The 24,209-nt window shown below is 32.9% G+C and overlaps 1 protein-coding gene across 1 annotated transcript in view; it reads left to right on the plus strand.

Moving 5' to 3' along the window:
* TRHDE (thyrotropin releasing hormone degrading enzyme) overlaps positions 1-24,209 on the plus strand; it is a 391,992-nt gene that overhangs the window by 300,314 nt on the left and 67,469 nt on the right. The window contains exons 10-12 of the mRNA XM_045466621.1: positions 3,654-3,742; positions 10,071-10,201; positions 10,316-10,371. Coding sequence (XP_045322577.1) covers positions 3,654-3,742; positions 10,071-10,201; positions 10,316-10,371 — 276 coding nt within the window. The remainder of the gene's footprint in view (positions 1-3,653; positions 3,743-10,070; positions 10,202-10,315; positions 10,372-24,209) is intronic.

Below are 24,209 nucleotides of genomic sequence, written 5' to 3' on the forward strand. Positions count from 1 at the left end.
TCACTCTAACCTGTGGTCAGAGCTTCAAAACCAATTCTATCTGTCTTTTGTATATAGCCTATCTACATCTTTATTAAACAATGCAAGCTGTTGATCCAGTAAAATACAGTGCCCACGATACAAGAAACCCCATAAATGGTGGACATTTTCTGAGCCAGTATACTCAATTGTTTGTCTTGAATTTTTTAAAGCATACTAGAACATCACTACAACATTCCCAAAACATTTTTAGTGTAATAATAACTATATTTGTAGCACAGAAAGATCTTTACATCACTAAAAATTGCATAAAGTTCGATGACATATAAAAGTGAATTAAATATTTGCTAGAATTTATGCACTTTGGGAGTTCTGAATTTGTGTAGTTTATTTTTTTCTTTATGAAGTTAATATATTGCAACCTTAAGTAATATCTCCTCATATACTTATGGAGCTTCTCAGAGTCCCGTGCTACAGAGAATTATATTTACCTCCACACTCGTGTTTTCTTTTGCTATTGACCCAATGACAGCACTCTCTCAAGGGTGTATGGTGTCTACATTAATGCTTTCCTAATATTGGTACCATTTTGAAGAAAGATTTCTCACACTAAAATAAGTACCTATTATTGTCTACCTTAATGTGGTTATTAGGATAAATATTGTTTCATTAAAAAAATGTGAACTATGAAGAGAGGTAGTCCCAGGGAATATTAAAGAAAAAATATCTTTGAGGTCTATTGAAATGCATTTTGTGTATGTTTTTGTTTTTGTTATTTTTGTGCTTAAAACGAGATGGCTAAAATGAAAACTTAGGTGGCTGGGACACAATCTAATTTCACAAATTCTTTTTTCTAGTCTTTTTTCAAACATAACCTACTGTAGGGTGAGATTTCCTTTATACCACACCACACTCCACTCAACAGTGTTTAGTGTCTTCTACCCTTTTAAGTTATAACCGTAAAGCAACCTAATTGCCACGCTTTCTTTGATTTTTGAAATGAAATTTGTGAAAAGATCAAATATGTGTTGTTTGGAAAGTTATGAAAAATAACACATAGGATTCATTGGATAGCAGTTCAGAAATGAATACAAATTTTAGATATGCTTGGTATTTTGTAATTTTTATTTTGTTTCCGTGACAATATATAGATTTTCACTGTTTGCATGCACAATCGTACATACATGCAGAGACACACAGAAGGCAAAAGCATTCTTAGAAAAAATATAGAAGACTGTTTCAAAAGTTTTGGGGCGCCTGGGTGGCGCAGTCGGTTAAGCGTCCGACTTCAGCCAGGTCACGATCTCGCGGTCCGTGAGTTCGAGCCCCGCGTCAGTCTCTGGGCTGATGGCTCAGAGCCTGGAGCCTGTTTCCGATTCTGTGTCTCCCTCTCTCTCTGCCCCTCCCCCGTTCATGCTCTGTCTCTCTCTGTCCCCCAAAAAATAAATAAAAACATTGAAAAAAAAAATTAAAAAAAAAAGTTTTACAAAATGCCCGAATGTTTGTATCCCAGTACCTTATAGTTAACTCTTTTGCATCTGAACAGCTATGTGCCGTTTAGGAAGTTTCCTATATGTATGTGCCATTGACTGTAAACAACATGTGGGTATTGACATGAATCTCTTTTTCTGTACTTTAGAGACTTTTGCTGAAATTCAAATATTGAAGCATGCCATAGAAATTTTATTATAATTTCTAGCTTCACTATTTAGAAGAATAGAGTCTAACTAGATGCAGAATTATATTTTTTTATATAAGGGAAAATAGTGTTTCATTCACATTCCATGATCATGATTAAAAAAGATATATTTATCCTTGAGGATTTTTAAACATCTTCAGTTTTACATATTTCTTGCCCTTTAACTGATACTTATTTGGCTTCACAATTTAGTTGACCCAACTCCATGTGGGAGATGCATACCAAAAAGTCAGGTTCATAAAGTTTTCTCTGTCTTGCCCATAGAATGATTTGGCCCCTTTTATTTAACTTTGGTCTAATCCCATGTGATCCAATTCAACAGCAGTTTATGGAATGCCCTCCATTTCTAGGCTTTTTAAAAATCTTTGGTACACAAATATGAGCTCACAGTTTACTTTGAGAATCAGATGCACAATCAAGCATTATTCTCTCTTAACTAATGCTTTCGATTAATCAAAAAAGAGTTATTATTTTTAAAGATCTGCTGTTAAATAAATAAATATCAATTCTCTTTGTCTTTCTCACAGTAATACCGTTATTAAATATTTGTCATATTCTTTGTATTATATTACGAGCTTGGAGGTATTTGATAAAGAGCTTACATGGGTTGTGTTCATTTACTTGTACTTTGAAAACAATACTTTTGGCTACTATAGGTGTGTTTATTTCCTGACCAACTGTGTAGATTCCATTGTAGTACAACATAGTGTCTCCATATAGTTGGCACTCAAAAATGTTTCTCTGGCTACATACAGCATATGCTTTTAAAATTTAGAATTTTAAACATATTATTTTAACTTTTCATATTATAGATGGCAATTCGTATAAAATTGTGAATTTCTGCCAATCTTCCATTTATATTTTTTTAGTATTACTGAATTCTGTTTATTGTAAGTGGGAAACACGAAATTATAACATAATCAAATTCCATACGACAGAATGAGAGGAGATGCCCTCTTTTCCCATCCCCCCCAAAACATATTCATTATATTTTTAAATTATATAACCCTGGATATGGTTCCTGAAAATTCTCAATTCTCTGTCCACTCTCTAAATTACAGAGCTCATATAGTATCTTTTCCATAAAATCACAAATATTTTTCACATACTAGATATTATTGGCTACCCCTGTTCTTAATGGTGCAATGGTAGGTCAACACTGAACTTAGTTTAAGACCATCCAGCTTATGTCTGGCTAGTCACTTGAGATTAAATTGATACTACTTCATGTACAAGAATAGGCTTCAATTTTTATTCCATAAAACGTCAAATCCTAGAAAATTCTTCCCTTAATCGCTGAGACTCATGACTGATCCCTGCACATTGGTTGATGATTTTATACATCAATTTGGAAATTTCATTTCACAAAACAGAAAATTAAGTGTGTCCTATATGTTCTTTGTATTGATCTAGATTTTAGGGACATCTGATTAGTTTCTTTTTTCATTCCTATTTTGCTGAGCAACTTTAAGTGTGCTGTATTAATTAACCTTTCTGTAAAATGTAATAATAGTACTTTTTAGGATAGTTATCTGAATAAATAAGGATAATGTTGAAATGTAAATGCATGAAGCCACTGAAATGTGTACTAATTTAATATAGAAATGAAAGGAAAAGAGTTGTTTTGAGATTTTAATCAATATGTGTTATGGCTCTGATTTATTGATTTAGCTACTTTTTATTCCTAATGCAAAATGCAAATCATTTTGTTTTGTTTTGTTTTGTTTTGTTTTGTTTGCAAGATAAATTGTTTTGTTGAAAGTCCCCCTTCTGTATTGAAATTCAAACACTTACAGGCTAAGTCTGTGTAATGGCTTTGAAGAAGTGAATTCATCTTCCTTAGTTTTGTGACTGGGGAATTTTTTTTTGTGCCCCTAAAGAGTAATAAAAATCATGCAGAAGGTGCATAGCAAATGTTGTTTGTTTATTTGTTATAACCTTTTTTTATTCTTAAAGTTTCTATTTTATTTTGCAGTTACTTGTGGCAGATTCCATTAACTATTGTGGTAGGAAATAGAAGCCACGTGTCTTCAGAAGCAATTATTTGGGTATCTAACAAAACAGGTAAAAAATATTTTTTCTCCTCAGGAACTATTTGGCTTCAGATAATTGTTTAGCAACTTAACCTCTGGTTTCAGGAGTTGTAACAATGTGAATAAAGACAAATTAAAAAGAAAATATAGAAGAATGATAATTACCTCTATAAAATTAAGTATAATATAGAATAGTTTGTACATAGTCTAATTTTAATCTGCCTATATAATTATTAAACTTATTTGTGTCATTCAAAGTAAAGAGAAAATTTTAAACCAAGCATTTGTAGTACTAATTTTGGCTGTCTTAAACTGTATTAATTTATAATCCCAAATGTAATTACATTAGAATCGTAACTCCCAATAGAACAGTATACCAAATAATGGAACACAGGACACGTTTTAAATTCCATTTTTCTGCTATCTTGTCTTTACTGGCTCTTTAAAGAATGGGCAAGGTGATATACTCCGTAAAATCAGATAATTATAGGGACAGAGAGGAGGGGCCTTGATAGGTCATCAAAGCGTCCCCTAAACTAGGGTTAACTCTCAAGGAGCAGAGGAAGATGAGATTCTATTCTGTTTCTAAATATCTTCAAATAAGATAGTAACCTATTTCAATTCACTGCCAAAAAGCTATTTCTTGAATCCAATCTAAATCTTTCATGCTAGATGTGAAACAGGTCTCTTTAATTTCTGTTTTCTATTGAATTGAATAAAAAGGCAATTATTATCTTTTATGCAACATTTCATTTAGATTTAAATGGTCAAGTATGTCCACACTTTGTTTTTCTTATTTCTTTGTGTTCTGCTAATTGATTTCATAACCACTGTATAAGGAGCCACAAATCTTTTTTTTTTTTTTTGCAATAAGTGAGGTATAAATAAATACATAAATAAATAAAAAGTAAACATTGTTTCTGCCCCTAAGTCTTGCTATTATAAGGGAGATGTGAGTGCTCAAAATCCATATATACAAGAAAAAGTTCTTACAGCAAAATCTAAACTACTTACCAGAAATGTAAATCCTTGTATTTCCAGTTGAATTTTTATTCAAATTTTCGTGCTATTATATTTTAACACATAATCACATATTATAATAATGTGTTTTTATTTCTATATATCATGTATAAAAGATTCATAAGTAATATAGTGATGAATTGAAATGCTTACTTTAAAATTTGGTGTTTCTACTTTTAAATTGCTTATTCTATTCTATTCTTCTCATTTCTTAGACTTAGCATTCATACCATGATTTTGAATTCACACTTACTATATTATTTATCATTTTACTTCTTTTTTACTTTCATGTGATTGTTTTATCTATCTACATAATTTGTGATGAAATGATGAGTGAAAACAGTGAGTCATTAACCTAACAATTTAACTGTTAGAATAAAGTCATCCCTACATAGGATTGCTAGGGACATGAAATAGAACAGTTTTCAGAAACCAAGTAAAACATTTCTCATTGGAAGGTCCAATGGAAATGGGACAATTGGAAGAGTGCAGAGATACTGATCAAATGTCAGGATCAGACCAAAACTTTTAGGCAGTGTTGGGATTCAGGGCAAGTCTGATTCTTCTTGGATACTTCCCCAAAGGTCCATTTCCCCTAACTCTCTAGTTATTTGCATGCCGTCATTCCTGATAACCTCTGGTTTCATACAGAGTACCCAGAATAGGGTCACAGCTTTTCTTCACTAATAACCACAGGTGTATTTGAGAAGTTGTTTCCACTTATAGTCTTTCATAGTGTACATTTGCCTAAAATGTCACCTATATTAATCCACATGGCTGTTACACACACTATATAGTATGCGCAGTGCATAACTCTGGGAGATGATATTTACATTGACTCTCATATTGATGGCACACTTCCTCTCCCCAAAGTTGTACAGTATGCAACCTACAGAGTATAATGTGTCAGTTTTCATTAAATCACAGCAGAATCTTCAGGGTGATGAAACATTGTCCCAACTGAAATGCTCACACCTTTGTGGGGAATGCCCATCCCAAGTAAATGTTCCTTGAAAACTTTATAAATACATAAATCTGGAAGAAGCTTCCAAGCAGGACCTAAAAGAAAAACAACCATTCTGTTTTCCCTGTTGAGTCTCATTCTGACTATATTTGGTTTTGTCTTAAAGTCCTTTATTCTGATGACAAATAAAAACTGACACAATGTACAAAATGGGGGGGGGGAAGATTGTTAACTCTTGTGTCCTTTTATATGTTATGACTTCTCTCTCTCTTGTTTTTCAAAATATAGTCAACTAGTATCAATAATAATGTTTTTCCATAAAAACATTAAAAAACTATTTTGGTCAATTCTTATCAAAATGCATCTTAAAAGTCCACCTTTTAATTATAACAATAAGATCAATGTTTTAATATTTTTCATTGTCAGTGACATAAATTTGATCTCAGGAGGTACTAAGGCACAGTCATTGGTAAATAATGTATATATTTGATTTGAAACATCATATATTCTTGACACCTCAATTTTTTAAACCCTTTAGATGACTACCTAATTGATTCCAAGTTAAGGCATAGTTCATTTTAGCCTAAGAATAGTTTTAAAACCAATTTTTTAAATAATTGAAAGCAGGTAAAGGATTTATGTCTTTTGACTTTAATGTTGATATACTGAGAATATAGACATTTATAAATGTAGCACCTTGGATATTGATTGACAATTAATATGTAATGGAAGGAAATAAATTTAATGCCAAATGTTAGAAAAGATTCAAAATAAAAGGGAAATTGATTCTGAAATTATAAGTAAATGTTAAAAATAGTATAATGATGTAGTGTTTGCCTTAATCATTGGTTTGTATAAGATTCGCAAGCCTTTAGAATGAGTTATTTTTATCCCCGTTTTATAAATGAGGAAGTTAAGGCTTGAGAAATAATTTGCCCAAATTGTCTTAGGACCTTCGTTTTCTTTTCTAAATTATTGCCTCTAAACTACACACACACACACACACACACACACACACACACACACACACAGGATTTTAAAACACGTAGGTTGCTTAGCTGATGTGCCAAATCCTCAACACGTTGCCTTTGTGTTCACACACATGGTTCTTTATAGGTTCTACAGAGTATTTTCTAATTCGATTCTCACACAAGTCCAGTGAAAAAGACAGTATGTTTTGCTATACCTGAGTTTGTTTTACACTAATACCCTTGTTACTTTGGCTGACTTTTTCTTAGATTTAAATTCTGATTTTTCTGTAACCAGCCAAAACTGAGTAGAAAAGCTTAATCTTCCTCTTTTCGTTCTGAAAGTATAGAATATAAAAACAGAATACTATAAAATTTCAACTACTCTGTGCCTTGATATAATCTAAATTTTGTGCCATTTTGGATACATTCTAAATATAATTCTAGATTGTTATTACTAACATTCAAATATAATTTCCATACTTTTTATTTTGGTACTCATCACATACCATACACACCTCATTAGGCCATTGGGAAAGATCTCTTTAAAATTCATTGCTTGCCATTAGTTAATTTGAAGAACATTTTAAGGATATAATTAACTAGAATGAAAAAGACATTTAAAAATCTATTACAAAATCTTTCAGGGAATCATTTCTCCAAAGATTTCATTTATAAGAAAGGCATAAAAATATTCATGAACAGTAATAACCTTCAGGTTTTAGTTATCAATTTAATAATAACATACATAAAAACAATAGATGCCGCCTTTTTTATTCTTATCAGATGACATAGAAGGTGTAGGGATTGTTTTCCTATTTTAATTTGTCTCTCTTCTCCCTATAAGTTGTTTATTCAATAAGTTTATTTACTTATAACTTATTCAATAAGTTTATTTTTAAATTTTTTAATTTTTTGTAGTTGCAAGTTTTTATTTAAAATCCAATTAGTTAACATATAGTGTAATATTAGTTTCAGGAGTAGAATTTAGTGATTCATGAGTTATATACAATACCCAGTGCTTATCAAAACATGTGCCCTCCTAATACCCATTACCCATTTAGAGCCAAGCGTATCACATGAGATTAAATTCCAATCCAAAATGTGAACAAAAGATAACTTTATAAAACAGATTTCATATCATAGGAATCCATAACTGTTTCAGAATTGTAAAAACCTGAATTATATATTCATGTATTAAATTTGATTATTTTTTAAACTTGTTTCTTTAATATTGTAATTTCTTCAAAAAGTAATGACTTTTTAGATGTTCATGATCAAATTTGCTCTTAACCCATGAATTTAATCACAATTTAAATATGTGTTGTTATACAATCCTAGTATTCTTGAAGACAGAGTTATGATTACTTAAGAGAAACAATATCCTCAGTATTTCAATCTTAATTTTTTTCACTGAATTCTGACATGATTAATTGAAATCTCTCTTCATAAGGTTAGGCCATATCTTTTGTTAATTATTTGTTTTTATTTTTATATCTGTAAAGTGGGGTGACATTCTGAAGCTTCATAGGAATTGTGTGGATAAGCATATTAAAGTTTTGAAAAAATGCAAAAAAAAGTATCAGATGGTTGGGGAACTATTAATATTTTAGAGAAATAGCTGATAGATTAATTTTTTAAAAAAATAGCACAGGTTAAGATGGGTAAAATTTCAAATTAAGGAAAATAGTTCCTTTTTTCATTGAGCCACAGAATTAGAAGAGACCTTAAATTCTATTACTTAGCGCTTAGGTTATTTTCATGGCCTGAGCTCAAACATTTATGTCTAGGAGAACTGGAATAAAAATCTAACTGCCTTGCTCCTGTTCTAATTCTTGTTTCCAATGCTATGTCCCTACTTTTCAAATCAATATAAGAATGTGAAAAGTATATATCATATTACAGTAAAAGTGTTATACCATCTTGTATCAATAGAATATGATGTAGTAAAAAGAACACCAAAGTCAGAAGACCTGAGATGGACCATTTCCAGTTTTCTTGGACAATTCGATTAACCTGTCTGAGACTCATTTCTTTATCTGTTCCAACAGATGCTATTTATAAAAGTGGCAGGAAAGCTGAAGTGCTATGTGAAACATTAAAGATTAGATTTTTCTATTCAATATACATTTTTGGTTTTACTTTACATTTATAAAAATTGGCAGAATGTAGCATGCTTTAGATTAATGAGCCCACCCCATTCTAGACCTGAGCAATTAATAATCATTAACGTTCAGCCAATAATTTTGGGGTCACAACCTCTTCCTTTGTGGCTTCTACTTGAGAGAGAATATAAATTCAGTGTTTAAAAAAAAAAAAGAAAGAAAAAGGAAACCTGTTTTGTAGGCTGACGTGTAAAAACCTTGATAACAAAGTGAAAATCAGAAATTATGCATCTTACTCAGAACTGACACAAATGGTTTCTGGGATGCATTTTCTGGTTTGGAGTCACTGTGGAAATTAGATAGACCATTATGTGTATGTGTGGGGTGTGTGTGTGTGTGTGTGTGTGTGTGTGTGTGTGTGTGTGTATGTACAAATTACAAATTTTAAGTAAACTTAATACATTATGTAACTTCTATGAAACATGAGTCCTGAGGACATCGACAAAATGATTAGAATTGTAAACTATGCTTCTGTGAAGTCAATAGAAGCTGACATCAAAGTGAACAGAGTTCACTATCTGTACCATATTTGAAGGAGTTAAATATTTAAGTTATAAGATTGTTTTCATGGGCTTCCCTTAATTGAATTAGCTGGGGAATATAAACAAGTTACCATTTTCCAAAGTGATTCCAATAAACAGAATTTATTATCTTTGTTCTAATTATGTATAGAAATATTAGATTCTTAAACAAATGAGGTTCCTTTTCCCAACATTATTGATGATACTGGAAAGTCTGTTATTTATTTATTGGTACAGCCAAGAAAGCCCAAGAAAAAGGCAAGGAACAATAGTGACTTTAAAATAAATGAGCCCTGTTGTTTTAATCACTTTCTTACTGAATAAAATAAGTGGAATATACACCTAAAGTCTTTTCTTTTATTCTAGTCACATATTTATATACAATCTACCTAGAAGCCACATGAGTATAGTGGCAGATTTCTTGGTTACATTTATCTTGAGAAGAACACTGTGTATAGGTAATGGGGTTTTATCAAGAACAAAAATGTTAATTATAAGAAAACAATTAATTGAGGTAATAATGAGTTACCAACTAAAGGTTTTCTAGTAAACTCTAGATATAGTGATTAATTGATTAAAGAGTAGATTTTAATTAAGTATTTATGATGGTGTTCTCTTTTAATTATTGGTAATGTAGTATCTGCTATTTAGAAAATATGCTTCATATCATTTTAACCCATAATTTTAAAATCTATTTTACCCCCCAAAATGCTGTTTTCAGAGCACCACAGAATAACTTTGGACAAAGGAAGCTGGTTGCTGGGGAACATCAATCAAACTGGCTATTTTAGAGTCAACTATGATTTAAGGAATTGGAGATTATTAATTGATCAATTAATCAGGAACCATGAGGTAAACTGGATTTATTCATCAAAGATCTGTTTTGATATGTGAACACCTGCTGTTTTAATTCTAAGTGATTCCCTTTTTTTTTTTTTTTTTTTCCTTTTCTGGTTGACCTCCTAGGTTCTCTCTGTCAGTAACAGAGCAGGTTTGATCGACGATGCCTTCAGCCTAGCCAGGTATGTTTTCCAGTGGATCTTCACAATAAAATTAATGCTCATAAGACTTCCTCTAGTAAGCTAAATGCGATAGGTTTTGATAAGAAACCTTTTAAGAACAATTTCTATCTCCCGTTTTTGTATTTGGATATGAATTATATTCAGGGTCCCAAACTTTTGATCAATAGTAGCCATAGGGTATTTCTGAGTCAGGAGAAGCTTGATCAATTTTCACTGTAAGTTCAATTTAACACTAGAGATTAATAATCCCTTCCCAATTTCATTAATGAACTCTACAAAATGACCATTGTGCCATATTTAATTTTTGATGGAAAATACCTTCAAGCATCAGCAATTTTTTTCCTAACATATACTCATATATCTTTTTTTAATGTTTTTTGAATGTGATTCATTATGAAAGCTTGTGCTATAAGACAGAAATAAATATTCCACAGAGTAAAGCTGTTCTGGACAAAATGTATATCAATCTTATAGCAGAAGCCTTTAGTTGTACTAGTTATAGTAATATTTACATTAGTGTCATAATTAGATTTATAATGTTAAAATGAGTTATTCCTTCAAATAGTCATTAAATACTTATTTTTTTTTTAAATTTTTTTTTTCAACGTTTATTTATTTTTGGGACAGAGAGAGACAGAGCATGAACGGGGGAGGGGCAGAGAGAGAGGGAGACACAGAATCGGAAACAGGCTCCAGGCTCTGAGCCACCAGCCCAGAGCCCGACGCGGGGCTCGAACTCACGGACCGCGAGATGGTGACCTGGCTGAAGTCGGACGCTTAACCGACTGCGCCACCCAGGCACCCCTTTTTTTTTTTTAAATTTTTTTTTTCATTAAATACTTATTTACTTAAAATAATGTTGATTATAAACCCAAGCTATACTCAATGTTGAAATTAAATAGGAAAATAAACTCAGTCCTTTTAATATTTGAATTGTTTCACATCCGAGTACAGTTTTAATTTTAATAATCTGATATTATTGGGCAAAAAATGAGAAATAATAGTGCTAGAAGAAGGCCCACCAAGATAGCAATGGGTGGAGATAGGGATTGAGATGTAGCTTCTACTCTACAGTAAGATATGAAGACTTCAAATAAAGTATTGAGTATGACATAAAGAGTATTTTGACATAGAAGTTTAAATCTTTTCTTTCTTGACATTTATTTATTCATTTTGAGAGAGAGAGAGTTTGAGCACACACATCTGAATTGGATATGGGGAGAGAGAGAGAGAGGGAGAGAGAGAATCCCAAGCAAGCTCCATGCTGTCAGCTCAGAGCCTGACATGGGGCTTGATGTAATGAGCCAAAATCAAGAGTTGGATGCTTAACCAACTGAGCCACCCAGGTGCCCCAACATAAAGTTTAAAAAGGGCAGAAAACCAACAAGAGAGAGTACTTAATGTAACCTTGCATTGAGAGAGAAGCAGGAAACAGAATTATGTTATGAACACCACAAGGAAGGGTTTGGGAACAAGAAGAGAACTAATCCCACCAGCTAATTAAACACTTAAAAGGTTCCAGACACTGTTCTACATACAGCAATTTGTTTAATTGTCACAACAACCTTGTGAGATATGTAGATATGTATTATTATTATTAATTATTAATTATTATTAGTCTCATTTTATAGGTAAGGAAACTGAGGCTCAGCGAGGTTAAGTAACTTGCCTAAAGTCACACAGCTAGTAATTGACAGGACCAGGGTTTTGTCTGTGTAGTCTGGCTGCGGAGCCCAATGCATGCATGCATATGTATACATAATACCAGCAGTAATAGTATTTATTATAATGAAAAATCCAAGCAATATAGAAAGACTGATGGGGTGTGAAATGGTAGTTCATGTGAATTCTTACAGGTTTGAAATGATGGTGAGGAAGCAAATATGTAATGATGTCCTTAAGATGGAGGGCAGATGAAAATGTAAAGGAAGGGATCTTTGACTTAGCTGCATTAAATTATTTTTTATTGAAATTCTTTATTTGATTTGGGTGGATTAATTATTTTTTTTTTCAAAAATTAAATTCCTTGTTGACTAAGATAGAACATTGCTTTCAATTCCAATTTTGGAAGTCTTAAATGTTTGAAGTAAATAATTTCATTATCATTTATACACATTCACCAGGAAAATATTCAATTCCCATTGAATATATATTAAAATTTGTTTTATTGATAATGAGATAATTTCTCTGTTGATATGCAAGTGAATAAATATAAAATCAGATTTCTACAGGCAAATGCCCAGCACTTACTTGGAGTTAAAGGTTATCTTATTTCACTGTTTTCTAGTAAACTTTCATAGTTTTGCTACCAATCTGTATCAACCTTCTTTCAGTTTTCTAAGCATAGCATGCTGTCTTTGGCTTCTTTGAAGATAACAAACAGAAGAGTAACAAATATTTACTAAACATATGTTCCAGATACTATATGGAGGCTTTTATGAATGGCGTTGTTCAATCTTCTCAGTAAACCCTTGGAATGGATGTAGGTTATTATAGCCATGTTATAGCTGAGATGTAGAGGTGAAGAGGAGTTAAGTCACTTAGCTAAAGGTTGCACAGCTTTTAAGTGAGGGGTGGAGGTGAGAATCAATAGCAAACACTGGCACAGCAGAGCCCATGATCTCATGTCAGAGTGACTGCCCATTATGTGAAGTTCCTTCCCACTCTCGTGCCCTATTATCTGTTGGGAGTATTACTATTAACTAAAAAAAAAAAAAAAAAAAAAAAAAAAAGGGAAAGTGACATTCTGCGGACCTGTATTATAGAAGTTGTCACATTGTGGTTCAAGCCCTTTCTGGGCCCCTGATGATTATGGCATAACTTTGAAGATAGGGCTTTGTCTTATCCTTATATTCCTATTGCTCAACTTAGTCTTTAGTACAGACTATGCTGGTATATATTTGTTGCATGAATTGGTAATTAATTATTAATTATTCAAACTGTAAGCTTTAATGCCTACTATTATTTTGTGCAATTAGGTAAACATATTCTTAGGCACTCTTTTTATAGTTGTTTTTTAAATCTATAAAAACCACATGAATGCATTGTAACTGTACAACTTAAAACAAAAGAGTGATGCAATGTGAAAATTTTCTTTTACTCTGTTTCATACTTTCCCATCATGTTTATCCTCCTCACAGATAAAATTATTAATATTTGGTGTGTATCAACCCAGCCATTTTTTCTTTGCATTTTCATACAGTTTGATTTTTTTTTATGTGAACAGAAAGAAATGCATTCCATTCTCTGATTCATTTATAGGAATCAGTCTGGGAGCTTTATTGCGTTGTTTCCATTTTTTCCAGTATTAAAATCAAGACTGCCATGAGTATCCTTGAACAGTCTTCTGTTGTGTGCATATGTGCATTTTTATAGGATAGATACCTACAAGTGAAATTTTTGGTTCAAAAAATTTAAAAGCTTTGATAAATACTACAAAATGTATTCCAAAAGCTTTACCATTTTAACCCTCCATCCACCATGTATGAGAGGATCCCGTCCCCTCAAATTTTCCATAATGAATAATAAACATCTGTAAAATTTTTGACAAGCTGGTAGCAAATTGAGTTGCTACAGTACTAGTTAAATTAACCTGTCCACCTTTTCATACACATTTGGTACTTGTATTTTTTTTTTCTTCTGTGAATTCCTTCTATGTTTTCCTATTTATTTTAGATGTATTAGGATAGTAATCCTTTTTGTAGTGTACATTTTTATAGTATTTTCTCTTAATGCTATGTCAATTTTCTTTTTTACTTTGTGATGTATTTCATCATTCAAAGACTTTTAATTTGTATGTCTTGTCATTCCTTTTATAACTTCCTAGTTCTCTGGTCCTGTCTCACTTAGAAGGACTTCTCTGAATATTATGAAAATATTGTATTTTTAAACACTATTTTTTCTTTTTACATCTAACTACTCAACCCTTCCTCATCTAGTTAATTTTTGGGTATAGAATGGAGTAGAGGTCTAATTTTCTTTACTTTAAAACATTTTTAACCAATTATTTCCATATTATTTTAAAAGGCTCCCTTATTCATACATTTGAGTTGATATGTTTTATCTTAATGCAAATGGTCATATTTTAGGGAATTAATTCGGTTCTGTTTCATTGGTTTTTTGTTCCTTTATGAGCTCATACCATATTGTTCTAAAGAGTTTACTTACCTTTATAGTATGTTGTGCTTGAAAAAGTTTTCTCTCATTCTTGTTCAAAATTTTACATATTTTCTCTTCAGTATAAATTTTGGAATCGGTCTGACAAAGCCCATTTAAAAATCCTACTGTAGTTATGACTTGATATGCATGGGATTTACAAATTAATTTCTAAAGAATTAACATCATTCCAAATGTAAGTTTTCAATATTAAGACATGTTACTTCTCCCCATTTATTCAGGTCCCTAAGTCAAGCTTTATGATTTCATGTACATAAATTCTGGTAATGTCATGTTATTTCCTCATTTTTGTTGTTGTTTTAAAATTTTTTAAAGTTTTTATTTATTTATTTTTGAGAGAGAGACAGAAAGAGAGCAGGGGAGGGGCAGAAAGAGAGGGAGAGAGAGAATCCCAAGCAGGCTCTGCACTGTCAGCCCAGAGCCCGAGGCAGGGCTTGAACTAAAAAATCATGAGATCATGAACTCAATCAAAACCAAGAGCTGGTTGCTTAACTGACTCAGCCACCCGGGTGCTCCGATTTCCTTGTTTTTTGTTTGTTTGTTTGTTTGTTGTTTTGTAATTTTTTTTATGGCATGCGCTTCTATAGAAATGGTGCTGCTTCTGCACATACGTATTCTGATTTTTATTGCTTGTGTATAAGGAATCAATGAATTGCCTCGCAAATGTCATTGTGTTATAGCTTGAACTTTGAAATTAGTGACTAAAATGTCTAGATTTTTGTTTGGTTTTGGTTTTGGTTTTGATAAAGCATTGTTAGATTGGGTGACACAAAATGAACAACATGCATTTCTCATTTTCAGTGAATTCACAGTCTAGCAGTGATGATACACAGTAGATAATTAATCATATTCAGTACATAAGTGCTATGAATAAAATATTATGAAAGCGTTGGGAGGTAAAGAATTAATGAGGCCGAGGAAGATTATGGAGGACATCATATGGGAAATAACATTAGAAGACTGAGTTTACTATGAAAATCCATGGAAGGTTTAAAAGTAGGAAATGAGAGTAGGAAGAATGTGGACTGGAGGGCGGATTTCTGCAGAAGAACTGTTACAACAGTCATGACTTGTGCTGCAGCCTGAGTAAAGCAGAGATAGAGGCAGAATGGAATTGGCAGCCAGATAAGGTAGAACTCTTACTGAAGACATTTATTAGTGTAATATGTGATAGAAACTGAAAATTTAGAAGATTTGCAACGCGAAGTATAATGACCCCTGGATTTGAATATTTAAAGTGTTAATACGCTCTCGGTACAATTTTAAATTAAAAGGGTGTACCACTGGATTATGGACTCACGTGGTATTTTGTTTGAAACTATTCAAAATACATGGAAATTGTTTGGAAAATTTGTTCATATTCAGAAGAGTTCCAGAAATAAATTGCCATCATCATCATCATCATCATCATCATCATCATCAACTTTGCCCTGGACAGTTACTGCACTGATTTATTTATTTAGTGGCCAGTTTCCTGGGGAAATTCAATCATGCAGAACCCATGCCAGTTTATTGCGTTATTAATATTACAACTTTTTGTGGGGCTGCATAGCATATTTTAAAATTTTCTACTTATAGGCTATTTGATTAAGGATCCAATCACTTAAAGAGCCTTAACAAGGGCACATTATTACAACTTAGTTTGCAAACCTTGTTAAGGAATAAGATAGCAGTCATTTCTTTTAAAGTATTAATGTTATATTAATAGCAAATATAAGGGCCTGTATCTGGAGATGATGAATGTCACACTTAGAAGTGCTTTAAGTATTGGTGAGCACTCATGTGTAGTGCTTAATACGTGTTTGATGCATATATAAGTTAAAAAAATTAATGCATACATTTCTATCCACTTGTTTCAGAATTTATAAATCTGAGACATGTTAGGAAAACTGGAAATTCAGTACATGAGCCAGTGAAAATATAACGGCTCACGAAGAAGCAAATTATGAGAACATCCCAAACCTACTCTTACATGTTGTTTTTATTTCTGAGCCCTAGTTCCAGGACTTGTAACAACATTGTTAAAATCACCTAAGCAATGTTTGCAAACTGAATGGTTGTAATCTGCTCCTCATGGAACTTCTTTCATCATGGCTCTTATTAGAGATTCTTCTATGTCTTCTGGATGGCCCTCCTCTACCTTGTTTAAAGTTACTCTTGCAAAACACCATTGATCATTTCTTCACTCAACACAGAAAATAGTAGCATGATATGCCCGAAAAGCAACTCCATCCTGATTGGACTAGATGAAGAGCAACTTTTCACACTTTGATGGCTAGTTGTTTAAAGATAACATGCTGGTCTTTCGTAGATGAAATTGAGAAGGAAAGACTTAGACGTCCTTTGTGAGAAATAGGTGGCAGTCTGGACTTTCCGTCCTGATTCCCCACTGTGTTAGAGAGATAACAGGACGGCCTCGCTTCTGCTGAACATTGCTGTGCAAAACCTGGTTAAGGATCCTGGGTCCTTCCAATACTGTCTTCTGCTTTATAAATTCTGATTTTATGAAGAATGTTTAGTTTTGGAATTCTTTATTCCATCCCTACCCTTTCCCTTTTTTAAAGTACTGTAAAATCTCAGCATAAACATTTTTCTTTCTTGTGTTTTATCATGGAATCATGAGAGTTATTAATAATAATAGAATACTGATTAAAGTGTATTTTATATTATACTCACTGAGCAAGGAGAGAAGGATGATTCTTTAGTTGTTTGTATTAGGCTCATTTGGGAGCAGTATCCATGTATGATTATATTCTTATTTATCTTCTGTTAAGCCACCAGAATGTGTGTGCAAGAGGATTCCAATTAAATATTTATGAAATTCTGAAAGTGATAAAATTGTTTATTGCAAAATAAGATTTATTGTTGGCTTTGTGCTTCCAATCTTCTGCCATTGACCAAAAGCGTTTAAAATTAGCTTATAGTTATCTTCTCAGCCTTTCTAACCAGTGCAGATCTTTCCACACTATGAGTAGTGACTCACAATGAGTCTGTTTAAGAGCTTCGTGGCCATGCCTGCAAAATCACAAAATCCTTCACATCTCCGAGGCTGAGGATTCTAATTATCTATTTGTCATCATCAGCTAATGCTCCTCTTGAGATACACACACACACACACACACACACAATCACCTTGGACCCTTCTCATTTTACACCTTTCTGCATGCAATTATTTTAAAATTCATATCCGGAAGACCTCTAAATTAGTCATCATTTATGCAATGCTTTGCCACAGATAAATGTTAAAAATACTTTGAGAGCATTTTCAGAACATTTTACTATAATGAGCTCAGAATCTTCAGCTTTGTTCTGATGATAACCCAGTAAATGCCTGAAGTATGTTCCTGAATTTTCAAGGTAGATTGTTCCTACAGGCACACCCTGGTTTGCTCAAGGTTAAAAGTAAGGTAACACATTCTGTTGAGCTATATTTAGAAATCAGTTGAAGGTGGAGTCACAGATGTCCTTAGGATAAGGACTTAGGGGGAGCTATCATATGAGGTACTTCTGAGAAGTATAAACCTTCTGAAGATTAAAGGGCAAGCTTGTGACTCTTGAGGAGGCAAACTTTCTTGGAAACTTTTCAATTGTACTGTGTTAAATCAAAGGCAGACTTGCAACCTTTCACCACCAAATTTTTGTTTCACCTCCATAGGCAAAAATGTTTTAATATTAGTGCCTAATGTCTGAGATTGTTGAGTAGAGCATAAGAGAAATTTTGACATCATTCTTCAGGTTTGCTCCATTTTCATGGCAAGCAGGCTGTACTCGTGAGTCACAAAACTATGGGTGATATTTGTAGGTTATATGGATTTGCCATTGTTTTAAAGAATAAAGAGTCTAAATTGCCAAATGCAAGTACGAATTTGTTTGAATAGGTGTATATACTTATGATCTTTAGCATCTCACACATTAAAAATAATTTTTATAATTCTCACCATAGTTAGTAGCATTGTCATATTTAACACCAATTGTGATTCTTCTATTTCTCTAAGAATTTTGAAACCGAAGCCTGAGATTTCATAAGAATTTGCTGTAGGCTTTCTGACCTTCCTAAGAATTATAAATACTTGCCTTGTCACAAATAATTTACTTAGGCAGAGGTCCCTCCAAAATGTCCATTTGAGTCACCAACTTCCCTTGAATAGTTATTTGTAAGGCATACTTTTGACATAAAGGCCTAAATCTTCCTCTGATCTGGGATTCTTGAACTGAGATAGTTTTATCTTAGTGTTTCTCCTTTCTTGAGTTTGAGTTATCCCTTCTGCTGCTTGCTGCAAATCTTTTGCATATTCAAGTACAGCACTCCTTTGAGCATGCTCTGAAAAGCCACCTGCATCAGAATCACCTGAAATGTTTTATTAAAAATTGCATGTTCCCCAGACTGCCTAGAAAACTACATTTCTATGAAGCACTGCCTGTAATTCCAACACATACAACAATGTGAAAACCACTGCTTTTGAGTCCCAGAGGGTATTTATGGCATCAGGTTAGACAGGCAGTTGCTTCTTTGAGGCCAAGAAGTCTCAGAGTAGGCATCCTTAACAGCAGGCAGCATGGTTTTGTTCGGATTCTAGAGTCCTGAGCTGACCATTCAACAACCAGGGCATCGGAGAATTAGTTATAAGTATTCAAAAATACTTTTTTATTCTTACTATTAAATATGTTACTATCTCAGATATTCCGTCTGACAGCTGTAAACACAACTCATAATTTGGATGTCACTCATAATCTGGGTGTCTCAGAAATTTTTCCAAGCGTGGAAAAGTACTGGAGGGTTCTCATATAATTAGGAGATACCTTTATGTTCACATGAGCATACTGGCACATATCAGTCATGCATATGCATATTGAGCTCTAATGTATTCAGTAGTTTTCCCTGGTGAAAGGCATGGCAGAATTTTCTTGCATACTAATCCGGCATCTAGACCGGGAATAATCTGCAAATCTGTTGATAGTGCGGGTAAACAAGAACAATAGAGCTACCTACAACAAGCGTTAACTGAGAGAAAAGGGTATCTTTAGGTTTTGTGGTTATTCTGTGATGTTCTTTGAGGGAATCGGGTACCTAGAAAGATGAAGGAAAGAAAAGAAAAGAAAAGTAAATAGGTTCCTTCAGCAAGGAGTATGTGATAAGAAAGAAGAAAATGAGAATTTTGAGGTAGACTCAGTTTGTCAAAAGATTAATCCTTCTGGCATTTGTTTTATTAATATAAAGGCCTAATTTTAACAAAGATGCATACTCTGGCTCTCAAAAACCTCCTTTCGTTTTTATTATGATAAATTATAAAGAAGCCTTTAAAATGAGGACTGTATGAATATAGGTATTAATAGTGGTTTTATTTTAGAGTAATTACTTACTGCTTAAAGTTATCTTGTCATGATACTTTCTCACCTGAGAACAGAGATTCAAAGGGGCCTGATAATCATCTTTCTTAACAAACATGCTAATCAGTGATTGCTAAAGTAAGAGCTGCTTCTGTGTTTCTCCCAGAACTCAAACAGCCTATTTTTGAGATCAACAGTTATTTACCTAAATAGCAGTGCGCCCTTGGTAAGGAACCAGGATGAAGGTAATAGAAAATATGTATTTCACAGTAGTTCCTACTTGCCATGAAAATATAGAAGATTCCATCTTTATATTTGAGGAGGCAATAATTTGGGGAAGAGGGGAAAGGAAAAGAAATTTAGTTCTAACATATTGTGCAATGTAGGTGAGTGATTCAGACGAACACATACTCTTGCTTATGAGGCAAATCTTTAAAGCCTTTGGGAGATGATTTGAAATACATGATGTTCTCCTTTAATTGCATGCAATTTGAACTATTCTGTGTGGGACGCTTCAAATTCCCTTACGTGGAATGAAGTACCAGTGAAGAGGCCTTCACTATTTTGGATGTAAGAAAACATCAGATTAGGAAAACCTGGCTTGTTACAGCTGTGCCAAAGCCTTCTTTAATGTTTGTTATTTAAAGATGTGAACTCAGGCCAACTTGGAAGCTAAAAAGCAGTTCTGGGACCTGTGGAATCAGACCACATTTGAGTCTCCGATTGGGTTCTCCCTTCCTAAACTAGGAATGGCCTGGAGTGTGGTTGATTCAAGCCTCTAACGGGAGGTAGGCAGAGGTTTCCGGTTGCTTAGCTGCTTTACCTAATTAGGATAAGGATTAAACAGAAGTTCAGTATCAACCCTCCAGGTCACCAGGTGGTTATGCTAACTGATAGGAGTGAAAAGAGAGTTTGTAATAAGAAAATGTTAGTCTAGCAGTCTATATATGACAAATTCAAGTAAAACTAATAGGCCCTGAAGAGAATAATGATTATCAGAGAGCTTTATGTGGATGCTAACTTAAACACACTCTAAATTAGTTAAGAGTCCTTGGGAATGCTATCAGAAATGCCAAAATAGAAAGAACTTCAGGTGGAAGTTAGTTGGTTTTGCATTCCCAGTGTGCAAATGTATTGGAAGTTAATTTCATAAGCTGGGGGCAGATCATGAATTTTATCCATGGCCAGATTGAGGGAAAGGTTACTTCTCCTTTTCTACCAATAGAGAGACTAAAATTATTACATAAATATAGTTGCTGAGCAGAGTAATTAGGCCCCTTGCCTCCAAGATTACCATATTTTTAAATTTCCATCTTTGTGGAGATTCTTATGTTTCCTTTCCATTTTTTAAATGTTACTGCATTATCTTAAATTTTACATTGATAGACTATCAGTTATTTCTCTGAGTATATGAAGAGCTTATGAAAAGTTGTGTTTCAATAAAAGCCAAAGTAATGTGTAGGGTATTTCATAAATTATATATGCAGTATGAACATTAATGAGTTTGTTGACTAATCAATAATTGGTAGATACATGGATTGAAAGGTGTGGAGAACAAAGAGCCGTGATGCTTATTTCATGCTATGATGGAATCACTGTATTTGGCTTCAGAAAGATGATTTCATCATGCTTATTTTCATTTGAGAAAAGTAATACAGAATTTTAAAATTTGAGAATCATAGCTGATGTTTAGTTCGAATAAATTCAAGTGATTTTCTTAGTGAAAGGAAGATATTACTGAGATAAATACTTTATATACATGATTACATGAAATAATTATCACTTGTAACAATAGAAGGTTACAAATGTTTCATGAAGAAATGTCTAAGTACTTCAAAGAGGCACCAAATTTAGAAATATATGTTTCTAAAGTTAGAAACATATGTTCTTTGTTAGTCTGTATTTCATCATAAAAATGCGTAAGAAATTAGTAGGAACATCTTACAATAATTACTTACCTATTTGTATGTGCTGTTAGCATTGATTATCTGTTTTTCATTGCAGGTAAGTTAATCAGTTTCTAAAGTGCATGTCCATGATATTAAAACGAACTGTGAGTTCTCCTTATCCTTAATAGATAAGTGATATGAGAGCATGTTTTGCAAACAGGCAAAATGAAACTAATGAAAAGAATGAGAAGCACTTCAAAATGCTTTTACTGGGGTGACTTTCTTTATCTTAGTTTTTGAGGCTCATTAGTAAGAATAATTCACAAATGGAAAACTCTGAACACAAAGTTGGTCAGCAGTATCTTCCAGTTATATGGTAACAGCTTTTTACATTTGAAAGTTCATGGAGGTTACAAATATATGTAGAGAGAATCCCTGTTTTCATAGATCTTGTATTACAGTGTAGAGGGATTATGGTCAGATTATCATGCAAACAAATATATGTTAGATGGTGATATTTTTACAGTAAATAAATAGTAAAACAAAGAATGGGAGTGTTTGGAGAAGGAGCACATACAGGGAGTTTAAGCATGGTGGTGAGGGAAGCTCTCACTTTTCAGTTGGCATTTGAGCAGTGACCTAAAAGAAGTAAATAAGAGAGCTATCCAGGAGTAGAATATTCCGGACAGAGGAACAGCAAGTACAAAGGCCCTGAGGTAGAATGTGCTTGGTGTGTTCAAGAGAGAGTCAGAATGGATGTGGCTGTAATGGAGTAAGTAAAGTAGGATGGCATGAATTTAGGGAGGTAACAGAGTACTGATCATGTGAGGCCCTTCAATGCAATTGATTTAATTTGTACTTTTCTGGTGGTCGATGATGTTGAGAAGCTTTTCATGAACTTATTTGTCATCTGTATATCTTCTTTGGTGAGATATCTATTCAGAACTTTTGTCCATTTTTAAAAATTTGGGTTGTTTTATGATGGAGGTATAAAAATTCTTTAGTCTGAGACAAGCCTATTATTCAGATATTATTTTGCAAAAATTTTCCCCAAGTTTGTGGTTTGCCTTTTTATTTTTGTGACTTGTCTCTCAAAATTGAAAGTTATTAATCTTGAAGAGGTCAATTTTATTAATTTTTTCTTTCATAATATGTGCTTTTCATGTCCTGTTTTAGGTATCTTTGCTAAATCCAATAGTACAAAACTTTTTTTCTATGTTTTTGGCCAGAAGACTAATAATTTTAGCTCTTTTATGTAAGTGTATGACCCATGTTTAGTTAATTTTTGTGATTGGTGTAGGTTAAGGGTTAGGTTTCACTGTTTTCATGCAGATATCCAGTTGTTTCAGCACCATTTGGTAAAAAGACTTCTTTTTCCTTTGTCTATGGCAGTTTTGTCAAAAATCGATTGACTATGTAAGTTAGAAATCTATTTCTTGGATTGTGTAGCCTGTTCCATTGATTTATATGTCCATCGCTATGCCAACACCACACTGTCTTGATTACTTTAGCTTTATGGTAAGTCTTAGGATTTTGGTTGAGATTACTTTAAAAATATAAATCAATTTGGAGAGACTTGCTATCTTAATAGCCATGTCTGTGGCATAGCTCTTCATTTGCTCAGGTCTTTTAAAGTTTTCTTTTGTTGTGCTTTACAGTTTTCAGTGTGCAAATCTTACACATCTCTTAATAAATTTATTCCTGTATATTTTATCTTTTCGTTATTGTAAATAAAATTGTTTGTAAAATTTTGCACTTGACTTGTTAGTTGCATATATATATACACACACACACATATACACACACACACACATATCATATGTAAGGCCTTTCATTGTAATTGAATATATATTTTAATTTTTATTGAAATATATATAATTCATTGTAATTGTATATATACATACACACATCATGGATGCGTGAACTATAGCCCACAGGCCAGCCACTAGCTTTGGTGAATGAAGTTTCATTGGAACATAGCCAGGCCCATTTACTTTTATATTGTCTATGGTTCCTTTCGTGCTACAAATGTGGAATTAAATTTCTCAACAGAGGCTGTGGACCACAAGCCTGAAATATTTATTATCTGGCCCTTTAAGAAAAGGAATGCCAACCCCTCATTCCTAGAAATATACTTGAGTTTTCTATATTGACCTTATGCCTGCAACTTTGCTAAACTTGCTTATTATTTCCTACAGTTTTTAAATAGTTTCCTTAGGGTTTTCTGCAAACACTGTAATGTCTTTTGGAAATAACAATAGTATTACTTCTTCCTTTCCAACATTTATGCATTTTATTTACCTATCTTAATAAAATAATTTTGAAATGTTCTCTACTATATGATTGTATGGCTGTATATGTCATAATTAATTTAAACATATTATTGGAAATTTAGGATGTTTTCAAACTTTTACTTATGAATAATTCTAAAGAAAATTTTTGTGC

The sequence above is a fragment of the Leopardus geoffroyi genome, chromosome B4, assembly GCF_018350155.1.
Source record: "Leopardus geoffroyi isolate Oge1 chromosome B4, O.geoffroyi_Oge1_pat1.0, whole genome shotgun sequence".
NCBI classification, from domain to species: domain Eukaryota; kingdom Metazoa; phylum Chordata; class Mammalia; order Carnivora; family Felidae; genus Leopardus; species Leopardus geoffroyi.